The sequence below is a fragment of the Zeus faber genome (assembly GCF_960531495.2).
Source record: "Zeus faber genome assembly, chromosome: 15".
In the NCBI taxonomy this organism is placed as follows: domain Eukaryota; kingdom Metazoa; phylum Chordata; class Actinopteri; order Zeiformes; family Zeidae; genus Zeus; species Zeus faber.
The window spans coordinates 24,973,251-24,999,414 of record NC_137194.1 but is presented as its reverse complement, the minus strand read 5'-3'; the positions used below and the strand labels follow the sequence as shown (position 1 = coordinate 24,999,414).

General features: G+C 43.9%; 1 protein-coding gene across 3 annotated transcripts in view; it reads right to left on the bottom strand.

Moving 5' to 3' along the window:
- Positions 1 to 26,164, bottom strand: part of lamb2 (laminin, beta 2 (laminin S)) — a 44,156-nt gene that overhangs the window by 9,888 nt on the left and 8,104 nt on the right. For 2 of the 3 annotated variants that reach the window (XM_080014693.1, XM_080014692.1), the window contains exons 3-22: positions 19,595 to 19,764; positions 18,822 to 18,957; positions 15,934 to 16,007; positions 15,563 to 15,751; positions 15,285 to 15,348; positions 10,629 to 10,831; positions 10,385 to 10,505; positions 9,853 to 10,041; positions 9,564 to 9,743; positions 9,109 to 9,221; positions 7,982 to 8,061; positions 7,533 to 7,668; positions 7,210 to 7,368; positions 6,410 to 6,537; positions 5,131 to 5,263; positions 4,187 to 4,379; positions 3,338 to 3,481; positions 2,559 to 2,790; positions 1,899 to 2,062; positions 1,605 to 1,640 (exon numbers count right to left, since the gene is read on the bottom strand). In XM_080014693.1, the coding sequence (XP_079870819.1) occupies positions 1,605 to 1,640; positions 1,899 to 2,062; positions 2,559 to 2,790; positions 3,338 to 3,481; positions 4,187 to 4,379; positions 5,131 to 5,263; positions 6,410 to 6,537; positions 7,210 to 7,368; positions 7,533 to 7,668; positions 7,982 to 8,061; positions 9,109 to 9,221; positions 9,564 to 9,743; positions 9,853 to 10,041; positions 10,385 to 10,505; positions 10,629 to 10,831; positions 15,285 to 15,348; positions 15,563 to 15,751; positions 15,934 to 16,007; positions 18,822 to 18,957; positions 19,595 to 19,764 (2,844 nt within the window). The remainder of the gene's footprint in view (positions 1 to 1,604; positions 1,641 to 1,898; positions 2,063 to 2,558; positions 2,791 to 3,337; positions 3,482 to 4,186; positions 4,380 to 5,130; positions 5,264 to 6,409; positions 6,538 to 7,209; positions 7,369 to 7,532; positions 7,669 to 7,981; positions 8,062 to 9,108; positions 9,222 to 9,563; positions 9,744 to 9,852; positions 10,042 to 10,384; positions 10,506 to 10,628; positions 10,832 to 15,284; positions 15,349 to 15,562; positions 15,752 to 15,933; positions 16,008 to 18,821; positions 18,958 to 19,594; positions 19,765 to 26,164) is intronic. The other variant, XM_080014694.1, reaches the window with a different exon arrangement.

Genomic DNA, 26,164 nt, shown 5'->3' with positions numbered 1-26,164 from the left:
TACCGCTGTCATCTGTTTTTGATATGCATTGACAGATAAAATGATTATTCTGGGTCAGGTCCTTGAGTGGGGAGCAGTCTACGCAGACCTGGTTCAAATTCTTTGAAATCACATAAATAAAACTTTGTAAATCATTCCATGAGAGGAGTGCTGTTTGGGTCCACAAGTCTATAAAATAAAAATAATCACAATCTGCCAACATGTTCGCCAAGCTAAAAAACGATGAAGTTCATTATTAACATACTTTATGAGGAAATGTTATTCAAAGTAAATAATAATGGGGGTTTTTTTTTATACGTTTTTAAAAGACTAGTGTTTATATTCATGTCTGTATATGGAATCATAGAAGTTGAATCACAAATATTAAAGACTAAAAGATCTATGACATCGCAATTGTGTTATTTTCAGAAGTGTATTGTGTTTGTATTGTTGTGTTGTGTTTCCCTATCCACAAGCTTTCAGTGACATAAAGAGGAAATGACATCTGAGGAGCTCAATTCAAAAGCTGTTAAATGATACCATTATTTGTTATAATTTGATAATTAGATGTTTTATAATGTCTGATGAGGTCTGTCAAGCATTACCCATCCACCCTGGCATTGATAATAGATAGAAAAAACTGTTCAGAAAAGGATTCTTTGGGATATGTATTGAAAAATAACATGTTATTTACTGTCATTTTATTTATTTATAAAGCCATAAATGACAAGTTGCCATCCTATCACCTCATTATTAAATTCGCTCAAATGATTGACTTACGCCTGAAGTCCCGCATGTAAACATTACATTTGGAAAAACTGCTTTTAGTTTCTGAGCTGCACACACATTGAGACTTGACACAGTTGTATCTATGGTTCAATCTAGGTCCATGGTTGCAAACTGCTCCGCCCAAGAATGTCACTGTTTTTAACAGTGTTTGACTCTGTTCTGTTGTTGTTTGTGTTTGTTCCCGTTTATTTTTGTGTGTATCTAACCTTTTATTGAGAAGCACTATGAATTGTGATGTAATCTCATCATTATTGTAAATGATGCCCTTAATGATTTTCAAGAATAAATAAAGGTTGAATTAATTAATTATTTACTGCAAATGATTAGATAATGAATTTCACCCTGAATATATATTTTGTGAGCAGCCATTTTAGCACTACATTTTCCACCCCATTACATCCCGTCATAAGTAATGTACGTGTAATAGGTGAATAAGGCTTTTGTGCCGAGGTGGGAGAACATGTTTTCTGGGAGGTTTAACATAAAAAAAATAAAAACACTTTGTTATTAAAAATTCCGGAGATACAAAGGCCCAATAGCACCGATCGCATGGAATGACTTTAGTTGCCAGTTAGCAGATTTGTCTGTATTTGAAGTTCTACTGCACCTTCAGTCAATCGCAGACCAGCATTTTAGAATTGTCTATCATGTATATTTGGTCTATATTACTCAAATTATTCATTCATTTGTTTTCACTTTGAGCCAGGTCCTTCAGGCAGGCAGAGTTTACTGTGGCACAGCACCGTTGGAGGGATGGGCGCTGAAGCCGTGCATGGGGGGTCGGTGGGTCAGGGGGAGAGGGCGGGGTAGAGGAAGGGGTCACCACCATTACTCACGCTTAAATATGGTCGCCCCGGAGCGCTTAACTATCCCTGTGCCAGTGAGGAAACAGCACAGGTTACGGTTCGACCATGCACCAGTGAGAACGCTCCAGGAAAAAAGAAAAGAGACACGCAGGGGCGACGGGTACGCCGTCTCATTGTGAAACGACACGCCCACGTGCCGCGACAAAACACTAAACCGCCATCACTGCTCTTAATCCGAATCATAATAATCTCCATTTTACGCGACGACGGGGAGGCAAGCCGGAAACGAGGGAACAAGCGTGAAAGGCGGCGGAGGAAGGTCACCTGTGTAGCCCTGGATGCAGTTGCAGACGATCTGTCTATTGCGGTTGTCTTGGTAACAGGACGCCGCAAAGTGCCGTCCGCTGTTGGGGCCGTCGGGGCAGGGGCACGGGCGGCAGTGGTGGCCTGAGCCCAAAACGGGGTTGCCGTAGTAACCGTCGGCACACCTACAAAAAAAAAATTGAGGCGTTTTATCCCGGACTGGACCTTTCTCGGTGTTCCTGTTTGTGAGAGATTCAGTATCGAGAATTCAAGGTCATTCAGGTGGGCGTTGCTCCTTCTGTCATTCTTTCTCTTATATTCTATCTCGCTCTGCTCTTTTTTTGCTTGAATCCTTTGGTGTTGAAATATTACCGGTTGTTTTATTGTTTCCCATTGGATGGTTTTTAATTGTATGTTTTTTTTTGTTGTTTTTTTGCTTGATTATTATTTATTTTATTTGTATTTAATTCTCTATGTATTGATTCGTTCTCTTTTTTGTGCTCATACCCACAGTACATACTACATGAACTAAATAAAGATGCTTTTTGAAACTCAATCCCTTTCTTTCTCGCTTGTTTGTTCCTCCCTTCCTTCATTTCTTCCTTCCTTCCTTCATTCCTTCCTTCCTTCATTCCTTCCTTCCTTCATTTCTTCCTTCCTTCCTTAATTTCTTCTGCCCACTTGTCACACTTGTCCCCTCCGGTGTTGTCCCTGCAGCGAAGGCACGTCCCGGTCCTCTGCTCACACTCCTCGGCGTGCCCATTGCACTGGCAGGGCCGGCAGTTCGGGAAGCCCCAGTGGCCGGCCTGGCAGCCGTCGCAGCGCTGGCCGAATGCGCCCGGGCGGCACTGGCACAGGCCGCTCAGCTTGTCGCAGAGCCGCGTCACGGAGCCCTCCATGCTGCACCCGCAGACTGGGCGGAGGGAGGGGGGGGGTGAAGTGAGGGAGGGATGGACGGAGGTGAGAAGGTGTGAGTGGTAGGGAGGGGGATGAAAAAGAAAATATGAAAGAAAAACAAAAAAAATAAAAGTGTATTCATAGTAGAGTCATTATGCTAGAGTGTGTCCACAACCAGTAGGGGGCGCCAGCACACTGAATAGTAACTTACATGTAATAAGTGTCACACACAATGATGATAATTGTCTTATCACTATAACACTATATCAAATGTTCCTGTCATTGTAAAAATTGTATAAGACTTGAGGAAAGTTGATGTTAAATGTTTTACACAGAAGCCCTGAGGGGTAAGATTAAATAAATAAATAGTCCAAAAGTTTGAAGTTTCTCATTAAAACGACTTTCAAAGTCATTTAAATTAGATAATGTTCAAGGATCTTGTTAAAAGGACTCAAGTAAGCTATTTTAAAGAAAACTCCTTGTCTGACTTAAGAAAAAGTGCCCCTTGTGAGTTCCGTAGTTTTAACCTAGTATGTGTTCCCTTTCTTTCCCGGATGTCTCACCAATGCAGCCCGACGGTCCGAAACCATAGGTTCCCGCGGCACACTGCTCACAGCGACGCCCGATCACATTCGGTCTGCAGCGACACTGACCCCCGCGGACGTCACACAGAGAGCTGATGGATCCCTGGGGTTCACAGTTGCATTCTGGGGCCAGAGGGAGTAGACAGGAACAAGTGAATAAACTAGAGCCCGACATTTGGGTCTGATGCTGATCCTGATTTCGGAGAGTTGTAGCCCACCATTACCGATGTTTTGACCAGTATTTTGTCAAAATGTGCAAAATTTCAGAATCAATTTGAAAAACGTATATTGTATTAATGTTTCTATATTTGAGAACATTTCAGTAATAAGGAAACAAATAAAAATAAACACATAAAGCACTTTTTGATAGATAAAAAATGTAAAAGACATTCTTAAATGACATTTCCAGTGAACGCATCATCACTTCCGAAACAAATTTGTTTACCCGAGTTTCCATGAATGCAGCATTGCTTCCTGCTTGGAAAGCTGTGTACGTGTCTAAAGGCCAGTGTAAGCAAACATGGATGGATTAATAATGCCTAGTCGTACTTCCGCACTTATTTCGGTGAGTAACTTAATAGTAGAACAGACAAGTACAGGTAAATAATAATGTTAATAAATATATTTTTGTTTATTATACCTAATTAAAAATGGGGACACATCAACTGTATAACTGCCAAACCCGTTGTGGTCAAAAAATTCAAAAAGATATTGGCCAAACTGATATATCAGACGAGCTTGAGAATAAACCCAAAAAGCCAAGACATAAAATGCAATTTCACATATTTCATCAACTTTAAAAAGAATGAAACTTTGCCCTGCACTCACGAAGAGCTCCATCGTGGATGATGGCCGACATGCTGGTGACGAGCTTGGCGCAGGTGTCGCTCATCAGCGGGCGGGCCACGCTCTTGGCGCCCTCGTGGCAGCGGTAGCGCTCGTAGGTCTGCTTCCTGGTGTTGGAGGATGGGTCGCCCGCGTTGAACATCTCCAGGGAGGTGTGGCGTGGCAACAAGGCAATCTGGGTGATAGGGGAATAGGAGAGTATGTATCGAGCAGAGAGAGGAAAGAGTGGGAGGGAGAGAAGCCATGAATTATGATGATTGATATTATATGATCGATATTATATTATTATTATTAACAAGGTTCATTCTGGCATTACAAAATGAAAAAGCAGAGAGTTCCTGGCTTTGGGGCCGATTATTACTGTAGTATTTCCGTCTCTCCGTTCATTTAGTTTTCAGAATTCTTTACTCATCCAACAATTTATAGCAAGTAGACAAGTATCATAGGCATACCTATGGAATTGCACATTATGTTCTCTGATCATATCACCTAATAGAAAAGAAAAAAGAAATATATACATATATATATAAAATTTATCTCATCTACTATTATACAGTAAGTGTCTATTTCCAACCATGCTGGATTAAATGTACATACAGTTTTTATTATTTTACAATTTCAATAACTATAACAGGGGGAATAACACAGGTTTTTCACATGTTTTTCCCCAAAGACTTTTCAAGCACTTTCAAGCCCTTTTTAGCTATTTCCAAGGTATTCCAGTGTTTCAATTTCTGAGGATGAAATTCAAGCACTTCAAGCACCTCCCCCACCTGGTAAGAACCCTGATTAATGCATATTGCACATGGTACTGGTTTGGAGGTTGTTAATATGAAGTACAACTGTATCTACAATGTGGAGCAGTTGACTAGTATTTGCTAATAAAGTACTCATCTTGTCTTTAAAAAAAAAAAAATTGGGCTTACAGAGTCGACCAGGACGAAGGTGTCGGCTGCCCCGCCGGGAATGCTGTTGGCGTCCATGTAGCGAGTGAACTCGAAGCGGAGTGTGTAGGTCACATCACTTTCCAAACACACGGGCTGAGCGAGTACCACAAACCTACAGCACATGAAGAAAACACTTTTGTTCACATGAAATTAATGTTGTTTATATCATCTTGTTTATACAGCGATCAGCCACCACATTAAAACCACTGACAGGTGAAGTGAATAACATCTCGTTCTAATGGCACCTGTCAAGGGGTGGGATATATGAGGCAGGAAGTGAACAGTCAGTTCTTGAAGTTGTGTTGGAAGCAGGAAAAATGGGCAAATGTAAGGATCTGAGCAATTTTGACAAGGGCCAAATTGTGATGGCTAGACGACTGGGTAAGAGCATTTCCAACACAGCAGGTCTTGTGGGGTGTTCCCGTTATGCAGTGGTTAATACTTACCTACCATCTGGTCCGATACCACAGAAAAACTACTGCAGCACAAATTGCTGAAAAAGTTAATGCTGCTATGATAGAAAGGTGTCAGAACACACAGCGCATCACAGCTTGATGCGTCTGGGGCTTTGTAGCTGCCAACCGGTCAGAGTGTCCATGCTGACCCCTGTCTGGACTGGACCATGGAGCAATGGAAAAAGGTGGTCTGGTCTGATGAATCATGTTTTCTTCTACATTATGTGGATGGCCGAGTGCGTGTGCATTGTTTACCTGGGAAAGAGATGGCACCAGGATGCACTATGAGGTGGAAGAAGATGTGATGCTCTTGGCAATGTTATGCTGGGAAACATTGGGTCCTGGCATTCATGTGGATGTTACTTGGTTGGTTTGAGGAACATGACAAAGAGTTCAAGGTGTTGACTTGGCCTCCAAATACCCCAGATCTCAATCCAATCAAGCATCTGTGGGATGTGCTGGAACAACAAGCCTGATCCATGGGGGCCCCACCTCGTAACTTCCAGGACTTAAAGGATCTGCTGCTAACGTCTTGGTGCCAGATACCACAGGACACCTTCAGAGGTCTTGTGGAGTCCATGCCTCCACGGGTCAGAGCTGTTTTGGTGGCACGAGGAGGAAGTACACAATATTAGTGGCGCTTTTAATGTTGTGGCTAATCGGTGTATATGGGGGTGAATAAATTCAAATAACCTTCAACATTCAATAAAATTCAGTGTCACAGTTACCAGAACCCACTGACGTCACTTTGAGACAGTGTCTGTGTGTGTGTGTGTGTGTGTGTCTATGTGTGGCCTGCTGACCTGGCCCCGGCAGGCAGGGAGACGGTGAGTCTGTCATCAGCTGGGATCGTGTTCCCGCAGGGGCTGCTGGTGGGGATCGACCCCGGACGGATCACCGTTACATGCACCTCCTCCCAGTCCCGTGGCATCTAGACACAGGAAAACTAACTGTGGTTAAAATATTTATATATTATATGAGGGACTCACTGACTCCCTAATATAGGAGATGCTGGTTTCACACGTCAGTCCAATATTATTCTATTCTATTCTATTTACAGTTAAATAGATGATAAAAAAAAAAATATATATATATATATATATATTCTGATATAAAAATTGGATGCCACAAGAATTTTTGGGGGGGATATTAAAAAATCATATATATAAATACTGTATATATATATATATATATATATAAATACTATTTCTTTTACCATCAATCATCAGTCATTTTCAAGTTTAAAACTAGGATTACTGTGATTTTGACTGTGATTGTGATTTAAACTTTTTGGTAAAGAAGTAATATTATAAAGAGAGGACACATACAGAACCATTTTTGGATCCACAATCGACAACTGCATTGTGTTTTGCACAATATACAGTATATTGGCTGGTAACGACCCATACCCACTCACAATGGAGAGCTAGTATGGTCATTTTATTTTGTATAATGTATGCCCACCATTCAACAACTCAGTATTTAATATCCTAAAATAACATACGTCAAACAGGAGGAATCATGCACGAAAAAAAGTTGTTCTATAAATCGGTGATGGTTAGAGGTGGAACCACAGCCTTTAAACAACCATTATCTTTAAGACCTGGGACTCGAAGCGAATCAGCAGGTCGTACTCCATGGAGTACGGGATGTTGCTTATGAGGAACTCCAGGGTACCACCCTCCGGCACCCGGGAAAACCCAATACCGGTCCACGATGCGGGGCGACCGGGCTGGTGCTCCCTGGTCTCCACCGTACAGCCCTGCGAAAACACAAAGACCTTTTAGCACGCAAGCAAAATGAGTTTATTCCAGACTCAGTTGTAGATTTTCTGTAATGTCGTGATAACTCTGTCCTTTGAGCAATGCTTTAAGCCTCGAACATCACTCGACAGAAATATGGATTCTATCTTTTGTGGGCTCTCACCTGCCCCATCTTGGCCAGCTCGGCCTCATAGAGGTAGTGATCCAGAGCCATGAAGAAGTACCCAGACTGCACCTGGATACACTGACGTCCTGTCATGTGACTACGGCAGCGACACTGGCCGCTCTCCATGGAGCATCTGCGGTGGATAGAAGTTAAATCCATTACTTACCATTACTAACACAATTCTAAATTATATCTCCTGGTCGGAGCGTCGATTTTAATGTCTTATCAGAAAATCTGAATCAGAATCCCTTTATTCTACCAGGTGCATTTGCATGTACTAGGAATTTGTCATGGTGGTTATTGGTGCGTATCTACAGACAATTAGCATTAAAAAAAAGTTTAAAAATAACGAAACAAATAGTATAATAATAAAATTAAATAAAACAGAAAAAGTCAAGACGTTCATTGAGACTGCGCTGATTAATAAAGGCAGAAACAACACTCACTGGTTGTCGTGGGCTCCACCCACATCGCACTCACAGCCCCTGCAGCCGTTCAGGTCATGGCTTAGTGCCCAGTGCTCCTCCTGAAACGCAGGACAAGCAGAGTCAGGAAAGCAGGTAGGGCGGTAGGTATACAGAAAAGGACAGAAGAGAGAGAGAGACAGACATACAGACAGATGGTTTGCACCACACCGGTGTGGTGTATCGCACAAACAGGCAGGGGAACTACCACTTCTGCCGCTTTCACTTGAGTGGGAATGAGTCAGAGATCGTCCACCGTGCCTCTGTTTAATTAAATGTTCCCTCAGGCCCATGATTTCGAGACTAATAACTCTCGGTAACTCACACACTTGTGGGGATTTAATCTGTCTCATCTTCTTGCAGAAACTCAAAACAGAGACGGCTTATCAGTGAAGAGGCGTCCGTCTCTGACACTGGTCCAAACCTGACCATTTTAGGACTGCTGTAACCCACACCAACCGGACAGGGCCTTAAATCCCTTGGCTAAATTTAGACAGAGAGTCCGGGCAGGAGCTCACATTCCTGGCCACTATTCCTGTCCGCACGAGGGTTTGGGAGAGGGAGGAAGGTGATGTTATAATGGGAAGAAAATCACACACATAAGACCTCGCGGCCACGGGGGTTTCAGGTGGGTAGTCGTAGAAAGCAAAAACAGGGAAATGGAGACAGTGAACTAATTGGGAGACGCAGTAAAAATATAGAGGGGAAGACAGACATAGACATAACATGGGCTACTGACTAAAAGATAGGGTTCAGGACAATTATAATTTAGATTCCAAATCAGAAAATGAAAATGAATTCAAGTTCAAATCGAAATCATTTTTGGTACATCCTATGTTGAAGTGCTTACTCATGCGAGTTCAACAAAAGAAAGCAGGAGGCAAATTTCCTTTGTGTCCAATTCAATATTGGGTTTCCACTGTGCACCACCTGGGGCTCTTAGAGCGAGACGTGAAAGTACTGGAGCAGGTTACCAGAAATAAATGAATGGTGTAAAGCAGGAGTGGAATAACTGACAAAACCAGAGTCATCTGTTTGAAGAGGCTCGGAGACGGACGGGAGTCGACGGCTCAGATCCGGATCTCATCACAGCGTTATACTTCTCTCACCAGACATTGGTCACAGCTGCGTCCGGTGACCAGGCGCTTGCAGAAGCAGTCTCCACTGACTGGGTCGCACTGGGAACGTCCCGACACCGTGCCCCTGTGGTCGCACCGGCAGGCTAGGGGAAAAAAAATAAGTTAGTCGGGGCCAAAGCTGATACTGTGTGAGTGAGCGTTGCCAAATTGACGCTCAGAAATGGAATTCTCCATCCAGCTTGTACCGTATCATGTTAACCATCATGTCCCACCAGCCTAGATTACTCTAAATCCTAGCAACAGACTAAACATTGTCAAATCACGGCGCTAAGTATCCCTCAGAGTGCAGGATTTGGACAGGCGCACCCTTTGCGAGAAAAACAAGCGCAACCGTGTTCCTCCATCACTATTGACCTTTTGTTACATGTGACTCGCTTCCTGACATCATTCCTTTGACTTTCCCTCACCCGCTGCTGTTTACTCACGCTGGCAGCCTTGAGGGTCGTCTGCGCTCAGGCCAAAGAAGCCCGTTTTGCACTTGTCGCAGCGCGGCCCCTCCACATTGGCCTTGCAGCGGCACTGGCCCCCCACGGTGCCCAGGGAGGGGTCGGTGTGGCTGTCGCACATCCCTCCGTTCTGAGAGCCGTCCGGGTCGCAGTCACAAGCTGCCACGGGGGGGGGACGACAACGAGGACGTACCGACAAGAAGTGGGTATGCATGGAAATCATCGTGGACGTTCCTGTGTGAAGCTGCTCCCACACACAAAGACTCACCCATGCAGACCCGGGGGTCCCTGATGTCCTTGGTGGGGTCCTGGTAGTAGAAGGGTTTGCACATCTCGCAGTTGCGTCCCATGGTGTTGTGGAGACAGTCGTCACACACGCCACCGCTCACGTTTCCCATGGCCAGGTACACCGCCATGTCAAAGTGGCACTGGCTGGAGTGGCCGTTACAGTTACACCCTGTGGAGGGCGACAGGGAAGCAAGCATTCGGTCACTCATATAGTAAGTCATGTTATACCTTTTTCAATACAATGATCTCAATCATCACTTTCAGGTAAAAAGATACAGTTTTCAGGGTCTCAAGATACTTTACACCACTTCCTGCAAGAACCTTTACGGCACCCGGTGTGAACACAGTACATGGCGGTTGGTAACGTTGACATCGTGACATTTCAACTGCGGCCGCCTTCCGATATCAAATCCTTTATACGAACGAGGCTGAATGGCGTTCAGACGTTTAGAGAAAAGAAGTCTGAATACGTTTTTGCATCACGTTTGGACACCTCCCCGCCCCCCACTCACTCTTGCACGCGTTGGAGTTTCGCCCCTCGGCCGGCCTCCAGGGCAGGTCGCTGTGGAAGTCGTCGCACCGCTCGCAGTTCAACCCCATGGTGTTGTGTTTGCAGACGCACCTGCCGTGCACCTGCGGACAGACACATTGCTTTGATGACGACCTCCCCAGGCCCCAAAAATAGAAAAAAAACAAAAACATTGTTTCGATATTGTGGCAAATATATTGTAGATATTGTTTTTTTTTGTAACGCACCATTCCCTCGATGTCGTCGCTGATCCCCTGGATGGGGGCGCACTCCGAGGCATGGCCGTAGCAGAAGCAGTTGCCGCGGACGACCAGCTCGTACATGGCGTAGTAGTACTTCTCCTTGATCTCGGCGCGGGGATCCAGCAGGTTGTCCCCTAGCGTGTGGAGCTTGGTGAAGTTGACCCGCAGGTTGGTGATCTTAAGAAGGTCTGGGGCGGGGGGTGCCGTGGAAGGGAGACAAGCGGGAGAGAGAGGACAGAAAGGGCAGAATTTAGGTGAAAAGATCAGACGGACAGGTCTTCATTTCTACGGACACCGGAGTTTGGCGGAGAATATCTCTGAGAATAACCGTTGGCTTAGTAATTCCTGACGTTAAGTTTATGACTGAGGGAAATTTTGGGGGTCTGGTGGTGGTGGGGGCCACAGGTATTGAGTCTACAGGGTTGACAGGGGTAATAAAATTTGAGCCCGAGTTGAACTGATGATAGTTGGAAAGGAGAGAGGAGCGCTGTCTACTGTCCAGGGGTCTGGCAGCGCTCACTTTCCACATTAAGATTTTTTTTTTATTTTTTTCCCCCCCAAAGACTGACTTAGATGGAATGTGCCGTTGATGTACTTCTATCCACTTCCCGTTGCTAAATTGAACAAATCTCCTCTCCGTATCATGTAAAGGGAGTTTACGCAGCATGGGATGATAACCCCTATTCGGCCCCGTTCCACCCTGTTGGGCCAAACTAATCAGTCAGTCAGTCGATCTGTCAGTCAGCTGCTGCTGCTGCTGCTGCAAATGGAACATTCTCTGCTGCCGCAGTCCAGCTGTTCTCTGGCAGCAGTGATGAGGTGCACATGGCGGTAAAATCAACCAACGCATATGAAAACACACTCATAGACAGCTTTTCACAGGCGTAAAGAGAAACAACATATTACAGAGCTCAAAACTAACTTTTAAAAGTGGTTGCCAGGCTGGCAACCAGGCATCAGCTTTTGTTTGATGAAACTGAAAATATGGTTGCCGTTTTTAGTCACCTTATATTTTCAGTAAATAAGATACTATGCAGTTATACGTCAGCCCAATTATTAAAATGTGACATAGGAGAATGTTTCAAAGCTTTATAACCGTAACCAAAGTGTCTTATCTGATACTTTACAGAATTTGAATCTTCAGAGGAGAAGAAACACGAGTCAAGACAGACAAGAGCTGTGATAACACAAACTCCTCTGGTCACACTTGGTCTGATCACACTCAGCCTGTGTCTCTGTGTCTCTCTTACACCCACATGTACAGCATATGATCACCACACAGACAATAAGAATGTCAACCGTCAGGGTTATCCCATCATTGTTAACGAGGGTAAACTGTAATTAGCATCTTTCCATTTAAAAGTAGCTCTCCACCAGATGAGGTCTGAGCCATGCTCATTATTAATGCTGCCTGTCTATAAAGATAAGAACTATTTTTTCTATTGTAACGGCTCTATGTTGACAAATTTGACCAAATTGACTAGAAAAAAAGACTAAAACTAAAGAAATTCCTGTATATATTTATTCTATTTCAGTAAGTACACAATAAAGCTTCAGTTCGTTTTAATTTTTTTCTGTCTAGTTTTAACTGAAAGTGTTTTTTCACACCTAGTTTTAGTTTTTCGTTTAGTTTTAGTTATCTGTACAGGGATGCAAACACAGGTATGGTGAAAAAAAGGTCTGAAATATACTCATGGTGGTAGCCAACGGTTTTCTGGGTTTCAATGAATGCATCATTTCCGACACGCAATACAGTGAACAGGACGGAAAAAAATATTATTTTTTTATTATTTCAATATCACTAATGCAACAAATTCATTTATTTTTGGGGTGCATGTTTTATGGTTTGCTCTCTCTATTTTTAATGTTAAAAAGTGGTTGCCAAAGGTTGCCAGTGGTCACAAAATGGTTGCCAATTGACTCAATCTGCTTGCTGAGGGCAACCGGGCAGCTGTTAGTGCCTGATATGAGCTAGCATGAACTTAAATTTTTGAAGACATTATCAGCTTAAATATTACATCTACATTTACTTATATTTAAATTCCTGATTAATGGCCAGTGGGATTTGATCAGTGGAGCTATGCATTCTACCAATGAGATGGAATGACACTTCACTGAGATAGTTTGGGGCATTTTGGTGAAGCGCCTTATAGATATGTAATTAACAGTGACAAAGGGACTGGGGACTGTGAATGAATTGCAGGAGATCTGCAGCAAAATATTTTTTTGACAGTATATTGTTTTTCTTGTTTTTTGTTGATATTACATATATTATATGTATTCTTTCACAAAGATCTAAGATACACAACAATTTATTATAGGCTGATAAGTCTAGTTTTTCAAGGCCTCGCCATAAAAAAAAGTTTGCGAACCCCGCTATTAATGCAGCAATACACAGACACACACAGACACACACACACACACACACACACACACACACACACACACACACACACACACACACACACACACACAGGCTGGTTCTGTTCACCAGACCTTGACAGACATAACACCACTCCCATCGCTCTACCCCACACACAAACACCGGCATTGTTCTCGCACCTTGGGGCCTATTTTCCCATACCTACTGTAGGGAAATATGGCTGCCAAGCTAAAATAGCACTATTTCAAAGAATGCAATTTATTACTTGGGATTGACTGAAATAGCTGGCGTTAAAAGCATAGCTCCTAATGCATGGAAAATACTTCATGAAAATACTCACTACGATTCGGTTAAGCATACATACAGTAATGTGTATTTAGTTGGGCTACTTATAATATATAACGATTCATTACCATCGCCGCCACTATAGCTGTAGAACAAGGCTAGAATAGCTTAAGTTCCTGGAAGTGAATGCATATTGTTAAGACCGATGAAAAAGTTGTCAAGCTGTGAATAATAAACTGCCAAGAAGTATAAAATGAACTTCTCATTATTAATGTTTTGACTGAAAGGGCACCACCCTGCCTTTTGAAAAGGTCACTTAATGGTAATTAATAGGTCTTTCCGCAATTGTAAATCCCAAACAGCTCTTCAAATGTTACACTTAAAATGATTTGGGTCAAGAGTCGAACTCAGCTGCAAACTTGTCCGTGTTCGAGAGAACTTCAAAGCCGGGCTTCCCTCTCTCTGATGGACAAGAGCTAATCCCTCTGACCGCACTGCGTTGAGACACTGTCTCTCTGTGCTCTAGTGGTGCGACAGCGGATTGTAACGCATTCCTCCTACTCGCGGAGCAAGAAAAGTCAGGGGACGTGGGCTAAACGTTTAAAAACCTGAAAGTGAAATATATGGAAAGATGTGTCCCAACACAAAGCATCAGGACCATCCAAGAGTCCAGAGAGAATATACCGAAGAACACATACTCAACTACAGAGAAGTATTTAGTGTCACGATAAGCAACGCATAATATACCACGGGGATCCTAGCGTCAGTGTGAATGGCAGAGTTTCATTATGGCATTACAAAATGAAATACCTTTCAAGTACCTTTTTGAGCACTATTTTTGCATTCTCAAGGACTTGACGCAAAACAGATATATCCATTTTTTAAATATGATCTTTATTAATTAAAATATAATATAATTTGTGTCTCATTGTCTAATTATATTAGTATATCTATTTTATATATATATATACATATATATATATATATATATACTGTATATAGCTACTATTAACCTCATTGTCATCAACTATTATAAGTATCTATTTCCAACCACTCTGGAGTAAATTTACATCGTAAAAGCAGTTCTGGAAATGTTTTGTTAAATTACGAGTTGAATAAGAAAACCAGGGGGAATATCACAGGTTTTCAGTGAGCCTTTTTTGTTTTTTGTTTTTTTCAAGGTCTTTTCAAGCACTTTGCCACAAAAAAGGACTATTTTCAAGATATTCCAGGACTTAGGATGAAATTCAAGCACCTCAAGCACCTCAAGGACCCGGTAAGAACCCCGTAATGAGTTCCGTGTGCACCGTAAGCTGGAGGAGGGTCTTGCAAAAAGAGGCCTGGCCGGGTTCAGTGTCACAAGGCAGCGTTTACAACAATGTGAGTGGAGAAATAAACTCCCACGTCTTGTCTTACGGTGAGACCGAAGACGCAGCGAAATGCAGTGAAGGAAGCTGAAAACCTCAGAATATGGGCTCACAGACAATGGAGCGGTCAGGTGGAGGGATTGGAGGGATGGTTATATCCAGGCCTTTAACAACGGAACAAGCCAACCTCTGCCACGTCGTAGGAAACAGGGTTTGAGTTTCTGGGAACAGCTCTCATGTCCCGCCGGGCTAAATACGCTGGGGGGTGGGGGTCGGAACAGCTGCTTTCCCCATCTCCCTACGCCCAATCTGCCTCCGCCCGGGAGGGCCGTGTTTCACACCCCAGAGAGAGGGAGGCCGGAACGCACCATTATCTGTCCCGGGTGATTAAGAACAAGAGATATAACCGGGAGAGAGCGGCGGACTCAGCGGGGAAGGGAAAATGTGGTGAAAAGCGGCGGACCCGTCGGCAAGAAGGTAACTACGAGAGGCTGGTTGAAATTCGGGTTTTATCATTCTGCTGTGATCATATTATTTTAACAGAAGATGACATAAATGTGTGATGCGGTGTGATCAGTCCCCCCAGAGAGCGTGAATGAGACCTACTCTGGATGTTGGGGCTGTAGGGGTCCTTGATCCTGATGGCGGGGTCCAGCACCCTGTAGATGACCTGGGTGGAGGGGAGACAGACAGGTGTCTGGGTGTTGTACAGAGGAAAAACAAACATATCTAGCCCCTCTCTAACTCTGCGCCGGTGCTGATAAAACAAGTTCTTGCGGAAGGCTTCGCTGATGATGACCGGTGTAAATTGTTGACCATGAAAGCAACATACCGATTTTGGGGGCGATCCGGTACCGCGCGTGGCCTCCCGAGGCCGGGCTTACCTCTCCTTCGGTGGACGGCTCAATGTCAGAGTAGCGCGACTCGCAGATGACGTCGTCCACGCGGCGCAGAGGACCCTGGGAGACCTCGGGGAAGGCGGCGGCGCAGTCGTAGGCGAAGTAGCGGTAGGGCTGCCAGCTGCGAGCAAAGTCAGCCGACCGCTCGATCAGCAGGGCGGCGGGACGGAACGTCTGGAGGGGAAGCGAGGTAGTCGGTTTAAAGAGCCATTTAAGAAACATGTCGCACTAATCAGGCTTTGTGAACATGAGACTGAAATTATCATCTAAAACTACAACTACAATCCAAACAGACGAACACAGCTCATACCGAGAAGTCCTAACTTTATTATAGGAAGAGGAAAAATGAATCGGACCTTGAAGGTCATGATCAGGTGTGTAAAATGGAACTCCGCCTCCAGGTCCAGTTGGATGAAGACATCCGACTTTCCTACAGAGCGAGAGAGGAAGATATGGAGAGAGAGCGAGAGGGGGAGGAGGGAGAGATGGATGAAAGATGCTGAAAGTTAGAAAAAAATAGATAAAGATGTGGACACAGAGGGAGAGGTATGCAGAGAAACACTCTTTGCTCCTCTAAAGACAAGCTTTCCTTTATGTTTTGTCAGTAATTGATCCTCTGGTGCACTCACAACATCTATCTACTGTGGAACCCTGTGACGGATACGGTAGAGTGATCGCTGCGGCGGGCGGAGAAGCATATTTCGGCTGGAGGAACGAAGGGCATCCTGACAGGAAGAGGCATTTGGTCTTGGCAGGAGACGTGCGGATGCTGTCGGAAAAGCCCACACACTTCCTGAGACGTGGACGACCAACTTTTCCAAAGGGCAACTCCACTCAAGCTGCACAACTCTTGAATGTACCGTGTGTATGTAGTGTACGTACATACATAGGTAGGTGTAGTTTAGTCAAGTACTTTTTCAAGCAACACTATATAACTTTTTCACCTTAAAATAGCAGCTTCAAAATCATGTACAGTGGTACCTTGAGTTACGAGTGCACTAACATACGAGTTTTCCGAGTTACGAGCCGTCATTACGTCGATTTTCGTATTGATTTGCGAGCAAAAATTTGAGTTATGAGGAGCGAGCTTCAGGTGCCGCTGTTAATTCCAATGGGGAAAATTGATTTGCTATACGAGCAGATTGAATTACGAGCTCTGTCCACTGTAATGTTCAAGTACCACTGTACATCGACTTGTAATATAGAGAATGGAACCTCTTTCATTCCTACCCACCCCCCCTGAATGCCTGTTTTTGCACTATGTAGCTTTTGTGTTCGGGTTCGAAACCGCTTGTGCGTTACACATTATGCTTTACGACACTACGTCACTTCCTTGATGTTTGGCTCAGGGTTTCATTAATCTGGTAATTACCGTTTTTTTTGCCTGGTATAATGTATCAGGCTTATCTAATTTATCAAAAAAATAATAATTATAAACCTTGCCAGTCAAAATTCCCAGTAATAATGCTCAAAACATAGCCGCTCCACCTCCCGGATGACGCGGGCGGGATGGGCCCGGCACCTACAGGGCCGGGATCCCACCTCACTTGAGCCGGCGCACACTGGCCCTCACTTTTGGAGCAATGGCTCCGAGAAGCAGTGAGGTCCGTGCAAGGGGCGCTGTAACCTAGGTGTATATTATATTTGCATTTGTAACAGACTGGGATTGAAACGTGATAAATTATTTTCGGACACCGGAGCGAGTTTTACGACAGTGGTGTAAAATTGCAATTGCCCCCAGAAACTGTAGGGGCGCAAATACCAAAAATGACATAATTCTGCTTTCAGAACTTTTTTGCATTTACAAAGACTTCACACAAAATATAAGAAATTTTCAACGTGATCTTTATCAATTAAAATAGAATATGACCTTAATCTCATTTTCTATTATTTATATTAGTATATACTGTATATATACTGTATATATACTGTATGTATGTGTATATATATATATATAACCCTAACCCTATATATATATATACCATGGTTGGACACTTACAATAGCAGATTTTTATATATAAATCTGCTATTATAAGTGTCCAACCATGGTGGATTAAATTGAATGATTTGAATAAAAAAACAGGGGGAATATCAAAGGTTTCCAATGATCGCAGGTTTTTTCAAGGATTTTTTTTCAAGGTACTTGCATTTCTGAGGACAGAAGATGCAAGTACTTCAAGAATCTGAAGGATCCGGTAAAAACCCTGGTTATACGTGCATGGAGTTCTGGGCCATAACTCGATATTATGGTTTGTAATCTGTCCGTGGTAATGGCATCCTCGTAAAAGAAGAACACCAAGATCTTTGGTCTCACATCACGCTTCACACCCCTCTACAGTTCCTTAAAATTCACAATGATAATTATGATCATAAATTCTTCCGTAGCGCCCGACTGTACATGCGGGGCACAAAACGTGACACTGTGCATGAAGGACAAGCTTCCCACTGTGGTCCGCATCGCATTCTGTCCAGTGTCCCTCCAGACACCATGGAGACGTGGAGTATAAATAGTGACGACTTCCCGTACCCCTCCCAAAGCGCTCCCAGCGCTGCACTGTACTATCATCAAAAAGCATTTTAGCAGCATGGCTCCCAAATAGAGGCCTCTGTGTACTGGACTGCTATGGGGGGCTTCTAAGGTCACTTGTGGCTCTCACTCTTTCCAATTCTTTCAATTCACTTTTGCTCATCCCTCCTTTTTTCTGGAGGCTGTCGATTCCCACATACGCACAGACGCGCCTTTCTATTCCCTCGCTCAATCTGTCCCTCGTTCTCTTTCGATCTCATCTTTCCCTCTCTGCTGAGTTGCCATGGTAAGGCGCACTCTGTGATTAAGCCCCATCCGCAGCTGTATGTGTTTACAAGATGGTGTCCAGCGTGTGTGGGTGTGTGTGTGTGTGTTTTCCTTCCAGTGCTCCAGTAGCGCCTAGGGTGCACGTGGTTTTATAAAACATTGTCCCCTTCACTTAATATAACTCCCATTTTAACTTAACCCGTTTTCCTCTTTTGAGCTTGTTCTTCCTAACCAGGTGCTGGATGTTTTGTATTTAGTGCTCTCCTCCTCTGCCCCCCCCCCCCCCCCCCCCTCCCCTTTCCCCCCTCGGCTCATCACGGCCGCTCGTGCCAGCTCTGAACAGCTGAAGTTCTTCCCCGGTGCGAGAATGTTATTTTAATAAAATCCCTTCTCAAAAATTTAAGTCTGGACGCTGTCGTTTGAATTTAAGGAGCAGAGTCCTCCTCTCACCGTTCTTGGACTGCCACCAGGACTTCTTGCGGTGGGGTTTGAAAGCGGTGATGACGTTCTCGATGCGGTGGCTGATGGTGTTGTACACAGGGTCATAGGGCCGCCGAGAGTCGCAGTGGAAACACTTCTTCTCGTCCTGAGTGACCGGGGAGGGGAGGTGGGGGGAGTAAGGGAGAAGGTAAGGAGCGACGCCAAGCGGGGAGGGTTGGAGAGTCAAGGGTGAAAGCATTCACGGTTGATGAGAAAGACACAGCAGCAAGCAGAGGGGGCGTAAGGGAGAGATTAGGGTGGAGGGTTCTCCATCCAATGGAAAGTCGATTATATTGTATTTACGTGGGCCTTGATTTCCTGAGTGACGACTGCAGAGTAGTTTCCAAGGGCTTTGGAAGGTCCGAATTAGCAGATAATTAGACGACACCCCTTAATCTACGCTCTCAGAAAAAAAAAATAGGAAAACTTAGACGAGCGATTCTCAACATTTTCCATATCAAGGATCCTCAATTTGACACCCGTTGGGCCACAGACCCCACCTGATAACATTTAGTCTCCGACATCCCAATCTGAGGAGATTTGTATTATTAGATATGATTTAATCTAAACTTCCATACCTTTCCATCCCACCATACTCTAATGGTGCTAACGTCTGATGAATGAGAAAATAGTGAAGATGAACTATTACTGGAACCTCTCGAAGGACACCTGGGGGTCCCCAGACCCCACACTGAGAGCTGCAGCCTTAGACATTAAACACGCCTATACATGTGCCCACTGACCTGGAGGTGGCTGACTATGCAGTAGGGCTCTCTCTTGCTCAGACCGCAGCTGGACGAAGCCTTCAGGTTCTTTTCGCGCCCGACCAGCAGGTCTCCTGTTGCCGGGTAACAGCTGCCATGGGCACAGCCATGGGGATGGTCGGGCTCCAGGGCCACAGAAGAAGCCAGAGCTGGCAGAGGAACGAAAAAAAAAGAGACCCGTTAATTGCAGAAAACAAGCAATGATGTGGCGACGGGGCGGTTGACGCTAATACAGGAGATCAGTGGCGAGTATTGGAAAAAATCAAATGAAGAGGGCCGCTGTTTGGAAACACATTTTCCACGTTCTTAAAATAGAGACAAGATTTAGAAAAGACGTCACGATGGGAAGCCTGGGTCAACACGGGAAAACAACCAGGTCCAGATTAAGCTTTGGGAGAGTGGATCTCATCGGGGATCTCTCTATCGTTGTCTAGCTAGCCTCCCTTTTTATTTTTAATCACTCCGTCTGTTTAGGAAACAAACAGTCACCGACAGTTATAAATGGAGTTTTATCTATTCTTATAGACATGCCCCACGTGTCACAATGAAGAAGGGAATACGTTTTAATGTCTTTCTATAGGCTTACAGGATTTGTTTTCACTATCCTTATTTTACTGTGTTCTTGTTTTAAACTAGGGCATGTATTGGATTCTGCAACATTGTTCTGCATTGGTGAAAGTCGACTTTGTACTGGGAGCTTTTAATGGCATCATACAGGGCAGAGCAATGTGAAAGAATTAAAGGCAACCTTTTATGCAAAGCTCTGCTTTTCAGTGCTTGTGCACATTCATTTTGGTCTCTGATGGGTCTACTAACACACAAAATAATCAGGAAATAATAAAATGTGAAATACTCAGGGCTGGGAATTAAAAGAAAAAAATTACAATACAAGTGCCGATACCAGTACCTTTAAAGTGATACGATACCAACAGAGAACTTAATTTGATACCTTTTTTCTACTATACCCATCATGTGAATGGAAGCATTCAGTTGCGTAAAATGCCAACACTCCTCCCAATCCACATGATTTTTACACAAATACATTTTGAAAGTGTTTGAAATACTTAAATATCTGTAGAAACTGTACAATGAAGTATTTGGGCAGTGTCATTTTAAACAAACAAGTACAGGAGGAATGATCACATGAGTAAAACCTCTTTCACTGCTCATATTGACACCAGACTTTTGTTTTAAGACGGACTTCAACAAACTGTGAACCTATCCTTTAACAGACTGTTGTAGCTGCTGCTGCGGTAAGTAAGTAAGTAAGTAAGTAAGTAAGTAAAAATGTATTTATATAGCACCTTTCCAACAATAAATGCAACTCAAACTGCTGTACAACACCGCATTAGAAAGTAAAAGATTTAAACATTAATCAGAGAGTAAAAGATTAAAATCAAGCCATTAATCATATACAATCAAGCCATTAATCATAAGAATTAGAAGATTCAAAATCAAAAACATTAATCATAAGAATTATTAAAAACAAGCCAAAGCACAGTTTCCGCAGTCGATGTCTACTAATTTAGACACCTAAAGATTTGTGGCCTATACATATATTTTAAAGCAACAAACTGTCCCTCAGTCTGTGTCTAGACTCCTTCATTGGAATGTCAGTAAATGTCTGTAAATTTCTAGAACTCTAACCTCAGGTTTTTTTACGTTTTAATTATAGAAGGACTTTAACCAGGTTTTTACGTTTATAATTATAGAAGGACTTTAAACAGGTTTTGAGGACTTCAACCTCTAGAGGACCTTAACCTCAGCATATAATCCAAAAGTTCTCTATTTTGTAAATAGACACAACTTCAGAATTTTGTTCAAAATCACAATCGATCCGTGAGTCCCTAAACATTGTTTATGGACATTCAATGTGACTAAATCCTTCATTGGCACATCCTTTTCCTTTCTTAACCTCTTTTCTTCCTCCGCAATCCTTTCACCCACTTTCCTTAACTGAGTCATACTCAACCTTCCCCTCGCGGGAAACCCCCCGTGTTCGACCCAGTCTTCCATACATGACATACATTTGTCCCCATGTTTACTTCTCATTTGCATTTGCGGTAGGGAGCCAATCACACGTCTCAATAAACCGAAAAACGCTTGCGGTGATTGGCTGGCTTGGAGCTGCTGCAGTAGTGGGCCAGTCACACGTCGCATTAAATCGTGATTGGCAGTGAGCAAAACCATACAAACAGTTATTTTTTGTCTAGATCTGGGTACAACAAGGATTGAATGCAGGTATTGTTTGACTGGAAAATTCATACCACTTGGTATTGGGTTTTTTCGGTAATACCTTAAAGGTATTGAGTACCAATACCCAGCCCTAGAAATAAGCCAGCCACCCCAGTCAGTGTTTTGGGGGTGTCTATTTTGGAAAACATGTGATGAAATAAGCCGTTCAGATTTGAAGCCACTTCCTACATCAAGTGGAGCTTTGGTAGAATTAAAACTGCCCTCCATCTGAGTAACTGCACCCACCGCTGGAGCGTGACTGGACCCGCTGCCATCTAAGCTAAGAGCTCAGCATGGGAATACTCTGTTGTTGGCTTACAGACCAGCACAAATCTTTTAAAGGAAAGAGTAATTAATACCAATTGTCCGTGACAAAACTGCAGATGATGGAAATGTAAGAACCTGTGTGTGTGTGTCCACAGAAGATTGACTGTACAGCATATTTATTAAATATGCATATATACGCATATTTATTACAATTTATTTTCCGACGTTTCTGTAATTGAATGAAACAAAAAACGTCAGAAAACAAACTTTTAAATTCGGCCTTTTTGATCTAATATGAGTGAAGATTCAGCACCTGGATTGCTTATTTCTCGCGTCAAATTTGTTCAGAAACGCATTTTGGTGACATCAGTGAAGGTTTACAGAGAAATACAACAGAATTCAGAGTAAAGCTCAACCCCCATTGGCTCACTGAACTCAGGGCCTCAGAAGGGTGGCACCTCCCACTTAAAAGGAGCATCAAGTACACGATGGATTTAGAGATTCAAGATTCAAGAGGTTATTTGTCACATACATATACATACGGTCATACAAATGCAGTGAAGTAAAATAATACCCGATGACTATGTACAATAAGCTCTAAAAATACTAAAAATACTAAAAAGTGGCATGTTACAATGGCTCGGACGCAAAATCTGAGCGGTATTTTCAGCAATAAACTTCAAAAACATGTTTTGGGACCTCAGAGACCATATTAACTTGTTGAAAAGGAGCATAATAGGCCCCCTAAGTTATCTATATAATTATTGGGAATTTAAAACAAAATCAACATATTACAGCAGCTGCTTATACCATCAAAGTCACATTTAAAAGAACTTTCAGCCCATTGAACTATGTGGGAGTAAGAGAGTAAGAGTAAATGCACACATCGGACAAAATAATACTCCCTCTAGTATTTCAGAACACTAGATGCTGGATATATTTTAGGCAGCATATTTTAAGCAGCACTTCACACAGTTCATTGGTCCACAGGACATATAGGGTTTGTTATGGGGTGAGCGGGTCCCTGGGTCAGCGCCCCCAGATAACTAGTGCTTAATCTAGAGAGCTTCCAATGTTGAGACAACATCCAGCAGAGTTGGGGGGCGGGGGGGTAATCTCTGTTCACTCCCACAGGTTAACAGGCTCCACTGTCTGCAGGGGTCCTCGTCAAGGGGCCCTGACCCTGGCAAGAGGCCCCCGGCTACAAGCTAAATCCGGACAGAGACCCCTTCAGGTCACATGGTGGTCAACCGAAGATCAACTCAAGGCTAGAGAGCGCGGTGTCGGGTCATGGTGTTTTTTGTCTTTGTGTAATACGGAGACAATGGGAGGATGGGAGGACTGTGGTAGAAAATGTGTGATTGTATTATGCGTGGGGGCATGTGTCTCTCTACCCCCCCCCTTCCCGTGCCAGTCTTCCTCGGTGGTGTTACTTGAGCCCCGGTGTGACTGAGCGGCCGTGCTATGTGTGGGAGTCAGGAAATAAACCTTCATGACAAGCAGCGGCCGACACACATTCCACTCCACGTCCAGAGGTAGTTCCCGCCTACAATGCCTTTGGGACCCACTGCTTTCCCTACTGTGTGTGTGTGTGTGTGTGTGTGTGTGTGTGTGTGTGTATAAGGGATTGGTATGAGAGAAGTGTAGACCCCTCAATCCAAGGAGCGGGGTTTTGCCGCCTGGGGTCTTCCTGTCAGACCGCCTGCAACAGGTGCTTCAAATCGTTCCTGCGTGAGAATGCGTGCACTCCTTTGGGAAACATTCGCAAGAATTTATTTTAACAAGGACTTTCTTCTATCGAAGTAAATTAGAAAACACATTCCTATCAGGAAAATTCCGTTCATCTCGTACAATACAGGCACCTTCTGAGGAATCGAATGACGTTTTTTTTCTTTTTGCCAAATATTTTCACATGTAAGGAAAGAATAGAATGGTGTGGCATCTCCCTGCTTCTAGAGCATGCCCCGGGGCCTCTTGTTGTACACGGACACCCTGGCAGATTTACGATGTAATCCGAAACCATAATCCAAGAGTGTATTTCAGTCCCGTGAAGGGATTGCTGGTCGATCGAAACCCCGCGGGGTTAAAAAAAATACATTATATGCACGGTGAAGGAGGATCCCAAGTTTTATGTTTCTTTGATTATTTGCTCTGTCAGGTAGCCACTACAGCAGACGAGAGTAACATGGAGGAATTTGGAGTCATTAAACTCTACTCTAAATACAGTCTGGTTTGACTGAGAAACTAGCAACAACAAGATGTTTTCAGAATGAGATACAGAATACCATTTTCCATTGTTTGTCATTTTTGTTATTATTCTGGCCATGTAATCCCTTATGTACCTAACCCTGTCCTCAGACTACGGCATGTGATGAAGCAACATTTAGCGTAGCCTTAAGTAGCTTTAATAGGCTAGAGAATGCCACGGTTATACAGGTAGCCGTCCATTTCTTGCGTCACAAGCTGTTTTCTGTCTTAGTTTTTCCCTTCATTGAGTGGTCATGGAGAAGGGGGCACAGCGCATACGGGGAACCCCAGGGTTGAGGCCATCTGTATCCGAGGAGCTTCCTGGGAACGGTGCAGGGGAGGTTTTCACATGGGCACCCCTCCCACACACACACACACACACACACACACAAAGACACACACACACACACACACACACACACACACACACACACACACACACACACACACACACACACACACACACACAAACACACGTCTGACACACTCTGGGGGAAAACCTGTGTTTGCTTGGCATGGAAACAAGTATCATGCTGGTGCCAGCCAAGTGGGTGAGTAGGCATGCAGACAGCAAGAGGACCCATGGCACTCAAGACAAACAGACAGACACACACACACACACACTCACACACACACCAACACACACACACACACACACACACACGGACATGAACACGTATACAATCAAACTGACCAACTGAAGTACAAAGCCTGTGTGTAGTGCAGCTAAAAGGTCACGATAATCACAGAAGATGCAGGACGACAGACACATTCGAGCAGTGATAAGTGCCGGCGTGAGATGACCCGCCAATCCATTATCTGTCTCGCAGGGAGAGATAACAGGAGGGTGAGAGTGAAAAAAAATAAATGCAAGCGGAGCGAGAGAAAGGGAGGGGAGGGAAAAAGACAACAAACAAAAAAAACAACTGACAGGAAGAGAGAAAGCAGGGAAAGAGGAGAGAGGAGAGCGTAACGTGGACTCGCCGAGATAAAAACCCATCTAGCCGCAACACCATCTGATTCGAACTCTTTTGTTACTCATTCAAATGTGTGTGTGTGTGTGTGTGTGTGTGTGTGTGTGTGTGTGTGTGTGGAGGACGGGCCCAGACGTCTGATGGACCATTTAATCACCAGGTTTCTCCTCGTCTTTTATTTCTGCGCTTTCTTGTCCGTTGGTGTTAGTCTGCGAGTATTTCACTGGGAAACTTCACAGACTTGCACCTTGTGTCCAGAGCGTGACCCATCCCGTCGTCATCTTTATACGTATACATTCATTTAGTCAGTACACTGAACTGAAGAATGATGCTTAACCACACCATACACACTATTCAACTATTGTTACGGATTTTGAAACATGAGACGGGTGGAGTTCCTATGCCCTCTAAACCACCTGTAGTAACTCAGGCCTATATCAGTATTCATATACATTTCTGGGGTTCAGCTTCAACTTTCATCCAAAGCCCCTTACAAAGGCAGAAAATAGATAAACGGAGGTTTTGGAAAAGACAGTTTTGCGGCAAAAGGACAACGATTTTTACTATAAACATCTCTCCCTCAATCATTCTGCAGCCCTCTGCTCTCTTGGCCATAAATGGAGAGACAGGGAGGAATGCGGGCTGACAGCTGAGAGAGGAGAGGAAGCTGGTGGTACTGGCGGAGGGGCAGGTGGGGGCCGCGTCTCGGAGCTCACAAAGCGCCGCTGTCCCCACCGGACGTTGGCCTGTATTGGCAGGCGGCGTTCGGCGGCGGAGGGGCCTATTTTCTGTTTTACCGATTGGCAGCAATGATTTTTGGGCAGCC